The sequence below is a fragment of the Tachyglossus aculeatus genome, chromosome X5 (genome assembly GCF_015852505.1).
Source record: "Tachyglossus aculeatus isolate mTacAcu1 chromosome X5, mTacAcu1.pri, whole genome shotgun sequence".
In the NCBI taxonomy this organism is placed as follows: Eukaryota; Metazoa; Chordata; class Mammalia; order Monotremata; family Tachyglossidae; genus Tachyglossus; species Tachyglossus aculeatus.
This window is the reverse complement of record NC_052097.1, coordinates 6,165,814-6,176,734: the sequence shown is the minus strand read 5'-3', so window position 1 is coordinate 6,176,734 and position 10,921 is coordinate 6,165,814. Positions and strand designations below refer to the sequence as shown.

General features: G+C 43.1%; 1 protein-coding gene across 6 annotated transcripts in view; it reads right to left on the bottom strand.

Moving 5' to 3' along the window:
- Positions 1–370: 370 nt before the first annotated feature.
- PTPN13 (protein tyrosine phosphatase non-receptor type 13) overlaps positions 371–10,921 on the bottom strand; it is a 181,437-nt gene continuing 170,886 nt past the window's right edge. For 4 of the 6 annotated variants that reach the window (XM_038769158.1, XM_038769157.1, XM_038769156.1 and 1 more), the window contains 5 exons: positions 8,986–9,076; positions 7,075–7,412; positions 5,388–5,603; positions 3,037–3,099; positions 371–1,206 (listed from right to left, as the gene is read on the bottom strand). In XM_038769158.1, coding sequence (XP_038625086.1) covers positions 1,114–1,206; positions 3,037–3,099; positions 5,388–5,603; positions 7,075–7,412; positions 8,986–9,076 — 801 coding nt within the window. In that variant the 3' untranslated portion in view covers positions 371–1,113. Of the gene's footprint in view, positions 1,207–3,036; positions 3,100–5,387; positions 5,604–7,074; positions 7,457–8,985; positions 9,077–10,921 lie in introns of those variants that run through there. The other 2 variants (XM_038769154.1, XM_038769159.1) reach the window with 2 other exon arrangements.

Here is a 10,921-nt window from a genome sequence, read left to right as displayed (position 1 = left end):
TCTCAGCCAACACCAAGACCCAAGAATTCCCTTTTTTAAAAAAATGGTATTTGTTAAGCCCTTACCATGTGCCAGCCACCATTCTAAGCATCAGGGTAGATACGAAATAATCAGATTGGACACAGTTCATGTCCCAGACAGGACTCCCAGTCTTATCCCCATTTTATAGGTGAGGGAGCTGAGGCACAGAGAAGCAAAGTGACTTGCCCAAAGTCACCCAGCAAACAAGTGGCAGAGCTGGGATTAGAACCCAGATCCTTTTGACTCCCAGGCCCAGGCTCTATCCATTAGGCCATGCTGCTTCTCCTGGTTTACTGGTGGTGTAGATTTGAGTCAGAATTCTCAGAATGCAATGGGAAGGAAGCAGCTCTTGCCCACCACAATCCATCATTTATTTTCAAATGTGGCTGATGCCCATCCATGATCCAATCACACTGAAAACATCTCATTAACCCACATCTGGTTTTCCCTTAGTATGCCGTGTGTCGAAGTACTGTTTTTATTTACAAAGCGGAGATGCCACATCCATTTCAGACAGACACCTGATAATTCAATTTTTCAGGTAAAAGAATAAAAATATATACAGGAAATTCTATAAAGTAAACATTATAAACTGATACTTACAGTAAATATTTGCTACCGTTTCTATGCCGATAATTGTCTCAAAGCTTAAATACTGGTTTCAAGTATCTCCTATAAAATCATTCTACCTAATTAAAATACTGAAACTTGCCATAAACAAGCTTGATGTCATAAAAAGACTAATAAAATGTCCCTGTAACAAAAGTCCTCTGTGATAAAATACTGCCTTAAATCCCCCAGTGTCAAAAGACAAAAAAGGCAGCTTAGTAACTGCAGAAGGTATTGTTAGGTTAATTTTAATACATTTTAATAGATTAAAGAAGCTGCAAAAAATGCAGCTTATTAAATACTATTTACTGCTATACAGGAAAACCCTCCCTCTAGGGGGGACTGTCTATAGTGGCACTGAACCGTCTGATCCCTCACCATTTACTCCAAGTTAGACACTATTAGGGAAACAGTCAATAGAGTTAAGGCATGAACTAGTTGAACGAACAGAAGATGTGAGACTCTTCCCTTTCCTTAAGCATTTTAGATGCCATTATTTTTGTCTTTCTGTTCTTCATCTGCCTGAAGTCGTCGCAGAACATACAGGACCACCTGATAGCAGAAAATATACTGATCCTGTAAGAGGGAAACACAATAAATCAGTTGTTTATATTGAGCACCAGCTGAGGGCTTGGCTCTATCCTAGGACAGAATCAGTCAATCGATGATACTTTCCGAGTGCTTACCGTGTGCAGTGCACTGTACTAAGCACTTGGGAGAGTATGATTCGATAGAGTTGTCAGACACGTTCCAAACCAGGAGCTTACAACAGTATAGGGGACTGTAAGAAGCATGCCACATGTATATGCTAGGACAAAATCCAAGTTCAGAGTAGCCAAACCAGTGGCTTGGTGTTCATGGATGGGCAAATTCTGTAGTCCACCCTTCTGACCTCTTAAATCAGGGCTGTAATTATCCAGCCTGGGCTACCTTAGCTCACCGGAAAAGATAACAAGTCATAAAGGCCAAGACTCCAGAATTAGCTGATTTGTATCATCTCCCTTTTTTCCACCTCTTGGAAGGCAATGAATGTTCATTTTTATATTTAAAGTTCTGGATTTTCATAGTACCTATAGCTTCATCAAAATCATTTGGATGACATCCCCCCACCCCAGACTATAAGCTTAAGCTTGTGATGGGCAGGGAGCATGCCCACTAATTCTGTTGTATTGTACTCTCTCAAGTGCTTAGTAGAGTGCTCTGGACATAAGTGCTCAATAAATACCATTGATTGATATCATCTTTCAAAGAAACAACGCGTGGATTGAAAGCAACTAAAGCCAAAAGTATCATTTCTAAGTTCAATCAAAAACTGAAAATGAAACTTCTTTAAAAGGAAAAATTTTACAGAGAAATCACACATTTTGGGGGAGGAAACATTTCCGCACTGAGCATTATTCCATGGATTTTAAGGGCTGCACATCCATAACAGCATCTTTTTGTTTCTTGGCAAATGAAATGGATTTTCCCTTACAATTCAAGGGCTGCTGCTTCCTTTGGCTGGTACGTTAGGGTCTCTGACCTCTGGGAAATGGAGGAAACACCCCCAGGTCTCAGGTTATATTGTACTCTCCCAAGTGCTTTGCACAAGGTTAAGTGTTAAATAAATATGACTGAATGAACAAATGAAAGGGTCCTATTTAGATCCCAGAACCAAACACAGGAGAACTCTGGTGTAGTAAAGAGTCCCAGTTGTGTGAGTTCACATGACTCACTGGGGCTAGGCTGGCTAACGGATGTTGAGCTTTGTTAAGTCAGAGAGCCTTAGCTCTCAGTTGATGGGGTTGTGAAGGTTGTTCTGGGGGTCTCATGGGTTCATTTTCGGGGTCAGTTAGCTGCAGCTTGCAAACATGCGTGGAAGGGCCTCAGAAACTTAACTGAGCACACAAAACACCTGCCACGGACGGGCCTGGAGGAAAATTACAGCCCATTAAAGCTCTGTGTCTGCTCTTGTACACAAGGGCTGACTTACCATTACAGTACGGCAAGACGGGCAAGGAAGTGATAAAATCTCCCTGTTCAAAAGACTGATAATCTCAATTCTTACTGATCAATCGATCAGAGAAATTTGAACCTATTCAAAGGCAGCATCTATCCTTCAGAATGGGACTGAGGGCTCCGCTACTCCCTCTCCACAGGGAACTTGTGTCGTAGATGGTCAACAAAGATAATCCAGGCCCCAAGTGGATCTGAGGGAGCCTTCACTTCCTCTTTCAGCTTTTTTGAGGTGGCCTGCCATCACCAAATGATTACTTGCGACATCAGAAATACCACTTCATTTTCCCAATGTAAAAGCCCCTAAAGGGAGGAGACTCATGACAGGAACTCTTTGGATCGAGCCTTCCTCAGCCCCCGGCACCATGTTTCCCAACTGAACGCTTCCCTCTGGGCGGCACCAAAGCTTACCTCGGTCTGCACCATTCCGTGTCTCTGCAGCCTCATTGTGCGTACCAGATCCGAGATATCAAACTGCCAAATCAACAAAAGGTACAAGCCATGTTAACAGAAACTTGGCCCAGTGAGGCGGCTTTATAACAATGTGCTATTACTAAGCACTGTACTAAGTGCTGCAGCAGATACAGTATATATAGATTGGACACAGTCCCTACCCCACACGGGGCTCACAGCCTAAGAAGGAAGGAGAATGGGTACTGAATCCCCCATTTTACAGATGAGGAAACTGAGGCTTAGAGAAGTTAAATGATTTGCCCACGGTCACTCAGCAAACAAGTGTACATATTACTTGTACATATTCACTATTCTATTTATTTTATTTTGTTAATATGTTTTGTTTTGTTGTCTGTCTCCCCCTTCTAGACTGTGAGCCCGCTGTTGGGTAGGGACCATCTCTATATGTTGCCAACTTGTACTTCCCAAGCGCTTAGTACAGTGCTCTGCATATAGTAAGCGCTCAATAAATATGATTGAATGAATGAATGAAAGTGGCGGATCTGGGATTAGAACCCAGGTCTTCTGACTCCCAGTGCCGGGCTTCCTAGGCCACAGCAAGTGCTCAATAAATACGATTGAGTGAAGGAATGAATCCCACCCCAGTAAGCAAGAGGGGGCACTTAGACTCCTGATGAATGACACCACCTCCCCCTGCCACCCCTCCACAAAATCCTTCGGTACCAGCAGACTCTCACCTTCTTTCTGGCCCGTCCTCCTCTAGATTCCCCAGGGAGCCTGAATATTTCATCACCCTTGCACTTGGATTTTCACTCTTCATTCACCCCTCCCTCAGCCCCACAGCACTTATGTACAGACCCATTATTTATTTATTTACATTTAAGCTCACCGTGGGTCTCCCATGTTACACTGTACTCTCTCAAGTGCTTGTACGGTGCTCTGCACACAGTAAGTGCTCAGTAAATATGATTGATTGATTTTTTTCACTGTGCAACATTCTGGGGAGGATGAAGGATTTTCCCTCTATGCCTCCTGCTGCCTCCTGCAGGGAATAGCCTAAGACTGACCCGGTTCCAGAAAGCAAAGGGGTTGGTTTTATTTAACTGACTACCTCTGAACCTATTGGGGAGAAAGGAGATTAGTTAACATTTTTGTGAGAAACTACGTTTCTGGTAGTCTTTATAGATTGCTATAAGGTAGAATTATATAGTGCTTTTGTGTTGGAGTTAGAGGGTGCTCAAATCTGTTTGAATGTAGAAACCATTTCTCTATTTGTTTTCCATGCCCCATTAAACCTTTCATTTCTTTATTCGCTACTTAGTATATTCTAGGAGACCTAGTTACTGTGACTAAGGGAAGCTCACTTAACATCTCTGTGCTTTTGTTCTCATGTCACTAAAAGTGGGGTAAAAATTTGGGCCCTCTAACTAGTTCACAGGCATTGTAAAGATTCACGTAGGCTACTGCTAAACTGCTTGTAGCACCTTGTGAGAGAAATATGGAAAATTATCTTTTTATGATGGTACTTGTTAAGTGCTTACTGTGTGCCAGGCTCTGTACTTGCAGACCCCTAACGACAGAGTTCCGTTCACAACATGGGAACAACAAACCTCTTTTCCTCATTTTTCCCCTCCTCTGTCATGGTGGCTGCTCTTTCTATCTCCTCCCTCTTCATTTCCTCTAGACTGTGAGCTCATTGTGGGTAGGGATGTGTCTACCAACTCTGCTGCACTGTACTCTTTCAAACCCGTTGCTGGGTAGGGATTGTCTCTGTTGCCGAACTGTACTTTCCAAGCGCTTATTACAGTGCTCTGCACATGGTACGCACTCAATACGACTGAATGAATGAATGTTGTACTCTTTCAAGTGCTTAGTACAGTTCTCTGTACACAGTAAGCACTCAGTAAATATGATTAAATCACTGATTGATTGATTTAATCCCCATTTTACAGATGTGGTAACTGGGGCACAAAGTGACTTGCCCATAATTACACAGAAGACAAGTTAGTCATATTTATTGAGCACTAACTGTATGCAGAGCACTGTACTAAGCGCTTGGGAGAGTCCAATACAACAATATAAAAGGCATATTCCCTGCCCACATGAGCATACAGTCTAGGTCCATGTTCTTTCCACTACACCACATTGTTTTTTCTTCTCTAATTGGAATTTTTGATTCTCTTGGTTACTGCCTGGAAACTTCCAGATCTTAAAGGAGCCCAGCTTTTGTTCAACTAACCACCCAGTGATTAGAAGCATTTCCCCAAACAAGGCAGGGCATCACTGCATCGTCTTAGATACAACTCGACTAGCCCAAGGCCCACTTCTCCCCAGAACCAGATACTCACTTCCAGATCTTGGCTAATGAGCCCCAGGACCACATCTATGCAAATCAGAGTGCCGGATCGTCCGATGCCGGCGCTGCAATGAGTGATGATCGGTCCCGACGTGTGGATGTGTCTCATGTATGAGATGAAGGTGAGCAGGTCGTCCGGTTGCGAAGGTGTGTCGTGGTCAGGCCAGGCGGTGAAATTCAGGTGAGAAACCTGTCGTACTTCACACGTCTGAAATGGAACGACACATCCAGTGTGGTAAGTGCAACTATGAAAACAGCCACATCTACAATTGCAACCTGCAACTTTCCAATGGGTTCAAGTAAGAAGAATCATTACTTAGCATATGTATTAAAAGTCTTTGAGAAACTGGGTAGATCGACCCATATTTCAAGTCTGGTACTTTGGATTTTTCTGAATCTCTAGGAAAAAACTGATGCATAAAACCCTTTATTTGGTAAACTCCTTGTCCCTCTAGACTGTGAGCTTGTTGGGGGCAGGGAATGTGCCTGTGTTATATGGTACTCTCCCAAGTGCTTAGTACAGTGATCTGCACGCAGTAAATGCTCAACAAATACAACTGACTGACTGGGCAGGGAACCTAACAACTCTGTTAAGTTGTACTCTCCCAAGCACTTAGTACAGTGCTCTGCACAAAGTAAGCACGGTAAGCGCTCAATAATACCACTGATTGATAGACTGTGCTTCCGATTCAAAGCTCGTTTTGGGGTACTAACACAATACCAGCTTCCTGACAGACTACCGAGTGCAAGCTCCCTGTGGGCAGGGACTGCATCTACCAACTCTGCTGCATTATACTTTCCCAAGCGCTTAGTACAATGCTCTGCACACAGTAAGTGCTCAGCAAATACCACTGACCTGTTGACTGGTTGACTGAACAAGATCAGCCTTTAATGCAATTTGTGTTCCTGAACTAGAACTAGACTAGCACCTCTAGACTGCAAGGCTGTCCTCCAGACTGTAAGCTCGTCCTCTAGCCTATAAATTTGCTGTGGGAAGGGAACGTCTACCAACTCTGTTATACCGTATTCTCCCAAGTGCTTAGTACAGTGCTTTGCACACAGTAAGTGCTTAATAAATGCAAGTGATTAATAACAAAAGTCTTTCCTAGGAGAGTCTTCTTAGCATAGGATTGGCGGGAACTGCAGGCAAGTGAGTATTTATGAAGAGCAATCCCATCTTTCCTAGTTGATTTTGGGTGCAGCTCCCCCAGTTCTTTAATTCTCACTACACTGAGGGTGTCCACACACGTGGAGAGTGAAAATCCAAAGTGACCTCACAGCTAAATTCCAGGGCATACCCGTGACCTTCCCAGGGCATGCCTAGTAGAGTTGCCCCATAATTTGGAGGTAATGGTGCAGCTGTTGAGATCACAAGCTCCTTGAAGATAGGAATCCTATCTGCTAAACTTCTATTTTTCTTGCCCAAGTATAGTGTTGGCACTCAGTAGACACTGAATACTAATGACTGATTGTTTCCGTGAGGGCTGGTTGGACCACAGAGTACTAGTTGGGAACTATTCGGAGAAAAACCTCCAAAATGGAAGGAATGAAGAGGAGAGGATATGGGAATGGACTTTGTTGGCTCTCATCTCAGAAGGCCTTTACGCATGCTTAGAAAGAACCTAAATTGGAATGTCTCTTCCCAGCTAACAGAGTTTCAAATGATTTGATTCACTTACATGAATATCTTCTAGCTCCATGACTCGAACAACAAAGCCCTTCAGATGCTGCTTTCTCAAGAGAGCAAGCCGGAGGCTACTGTTGACCATTGTCGTTTGGCCTAGGATGTCTGGCCAGTACCGCTGGCATTTTATCTTTTGTCCTTCCACTTCCTGGGTCATCATGGCGATCACAGTCGAGTTTTGTTCCCAAACCATTTGCCAAAAATCCGCGACTGTAGTTGGGAGAGGTCCTTGGCAGGCGATATAAACAAATTCCTCTTTTCCCACTGGCACTTTAACAAAGCTGGCATTGATATATCCACCTTCTGTTCCAAGAGGTACTCTCGTAGCATCATCTGTGATTTCCCAGCCCCCAAAATGATACTGTTTACACACAGCTCTGCAAACAAACATATCATGCATTCTGCTGCCGTGTAACCAACATGAACAATTTCATTTTGTCATGGCAGAGCAACAAAGAAATGCATTTTCATTGACGAAATGCATTTCTATGCGATGCACTGAGATGGACTGTAATAAGATTGATAGCTTTTTTAATAATTTGGGTAACTGGAATAATTAAATCATATCTGAATAACCAAACTTTCCCACAAGTAAGAAAATTACAAATAACAACAATAGTAATACTCTATACCCTTCTACAGAATAAAAACCAGTAGCTATTGATCAGGTTTAGGTGTAGAACCAAATTCCAAAGTTGAGCTGGAATAAATTCTTTCAGTCATTACCTAAGTCATACACTGTTTATTCTGCAGCCAAAACTGGAATTAACATTACTTTTATAAGGCATTTTGCCATATGGGTTACTTTTTAGAGAAAATAAAACTTAGCAACCCACAATCAAGTCACCACCATTAGTATTTTAATTACAGGGCACTATCACCCAATCTCACCCTATCATTTATATTACCCTAGAGGCTGAGACACAGCTGGGGATTTTTATCGGATTCTTTAAATTTCAACTTCTTATCAGTTCCTTAAATAGAATAATGTAGAGGTGAAGTCAGGGTTATTTAAAATTTACCTACTCAACCCTGGTAGTTTACAGACTCGGTTCAAATTAAGGAGGAGGGAGGAGAGAGAAAGGGAGAGGCAGTAATACAAAGTCCAACCTTGCAAATAAAGTATAAGAAAATAAATTCAGAAAATTTTAAAGAAAAATTGGTAGCACGGAGAGTTAGACCCAAATTGATACCCTATCTATTTTCAGAGACCAGGGGATCATATGGGACATTTTATCTCTGAATCCCTGCACTTTGTCCAAAACGGCTCCCATGTGGGTAAATGATGGCAATGCAATTCACATCTGAGTATCTTAGAGACTTGATTATTTTATACTATTAAGACGGAGTGAATGAGAGAGACCAAAAGCTGACACAGAGACAGCTACTGTGAATAGAGCACTGTACTAAGTACCTGGGACTAAGTAAAACAGAATAAGCAGGTCAGATTCCTACTCTCAAGGATCCTGGAATCTTGACAATTTGGTCAATGATTATGATATTGGTAAAGTGCTCACTATGTGTCAAGCACTGTTCCACGTGCTGGGGTAGATATGAGTCAATCAGGTCGGATGCAGACCTTGTCCCACATGGGACTTACAGTCCAAGCAGGAGGGCAAATAGGTATTGAATCCCCATATTACAGATGAAGAAACTGAAGCACAGAAGTAAAGTGACTTGCCCAAGGTCATAGATAAGTCAAGGAGCAGAGCTGGCATGAGAACTCAGGTCCTCTAGTTCCCAGACCTGTGGTCTTCCCACTAAGTCACGCCGCTTCTCTTCACATGTAGAGACCTCAGTACAGTGCTCTGCAGATAGTAAGTGCTTAATAAATACCATCAGTTAAATGGTTAACAAATTCTGCCTAAGAGTGCTCAAGTATGATACTAAATTTGTTAAAACGTACAAGGAAGGATGTTTTTATATCTGTTCTTCCTCCTGTTCTCCTTAGTCTGTCCAACCAAGCACTGATCCAAAGGTTTTAATTCTTGAAGATTCTGTAGGCAGAAAAACAAAATCCAAGAAAATGGGCTGAGACAAGCAAAAACTTAAGTACACACTTCCAAAACTGTATCAAGTTGGTGAAAAGCAAATCTACCTCAGGCCTCGGATGCAAGGAGTCGGAAGTCACGGGTGGTATTTGTTTAGCGCTTACTATATGCCAAGCACTGAACTAAGTGCTGGGGCAGATACAAGTTAATCAGGTCTTGCATGGGACTCACGGTCTCAGTCAGAGGGAGAACAGAAAATCCCCATTTTGCAGATGAGGGAACCAAGGCACAGAGAAGTGAAGCATGGCCTACTGGACAGAACACGGTCCTGGGAGTCAGAGGAGGTGAGTCCTAATTCCGGCTCTGCCACATGTCTGCTGTGTGGCTTTGGGCAAGTCACTTCACTTCTCTGGACCTCAGTTACCTCACCTATAAAATGGGGATTAAATCTGTGAGCCCCATGTGGGACAGGGACTGTATAATAATAATAATAATGATGGCATTTGTTAAGCACTTACTATGTGTGAAGCACTGTTCTAAGCACTGGGGGGGGGGGGGAATACAAGGTGATCAGGTTGTCCTACGTGGGGCTCACAGTCTTAATCCCCATTTTACAGATGAGGTAGCTGAGGCTCAGAGAAGTTAAGTGACTTGCCCAAGGTCACACAGCAGACATGAGGTGGAGCCGGAATTAGAACCCAAGACCTCTTACTCCCAAAGCCCGGTCTCCTGCCGCTGAGCCACACTGCTTCTCATGTATCCCACCTGATTATCTTGTACCTACCCCAATACTTAAAACAGTGCTTGGCACATAGTAAATGCCTAGCAAATACCACAATTATTATTATTATTACTTGCCCAAGGTCACACTGGGATGAGAACCCCAGTCATCTAACTCCCAGGATGGTGCTTCTTCTATAATAATAATAATAACAATAATGACATTTATTAAGCGCTTACTACGTGCAAAGCACTGTTCTAAGTGCTGGGGAGGTTACAAGGTGATCAGGTTGTCCCACGTGGGGCTCACAGTCTTAATCCCCATTTTACAGATGAGGTAACTGAGGCACAGAGAAGTTAAGTGACTTGCCCAAAGTCACACAGCTGACAATTGGCAGAGCAGGGATTCGAACCCATTACCTCTGACTCCCAAGCCCGGGCTCTTTCCACTGAGCCATGCTGCTTCTCTACTAGACTACACTGGGGAACAGAGGTGCTCTCACAATTAAACTGGGAAATTGATGGGGCAATAGTCTCCAGGCAGACCACAGTACCAGTTAGGGCAAGCATTTCTGCAATATGTTGGTACAAGAGTAATTTCTTCAATTTGATACATGTTGCCGCCAAAAAAGTACTTTAAGAAGTAATTATAAGGTGGATTTCTATTTTGCTTTTGTCATGGTTTTCCCTCAGTTTTTCACAGCTGTGAGACCTTTGGAAACTTTTCTAAACTCAGGAATCCAAAATCTGGTAAAATCTGTGGCAGTTGTTCAACAGATGCTTCCTTTCTTCACCTTTTCCCCACTTCAGAGCAATTCGAACAGAATATGACTTGGGAAGAAGCGTAGCCTAGTGGATAGAGCACAGTCCTGGGAGTCAGAAGGACCTGGTGCTAATCCCAGCTCTGACACTTGTCTGCTGTGTAACCTTGGGCAAATCATTTCACTTCTCTGTGCCTCAGTTGCCTCATCTGTAAAATAGGGATTAACACTGTGAGCCCCATGTGGAATATACACTGTGTCCCACCTGATTAGCTTGTATCTAGGTTCGAGAAGCAGCGTGGCTCAGTGGAAAGAGCCCGGGCTTGGGAGTCAGAGGTCATGGGTTCCAATCCCGGCTCCGCCAACTGTC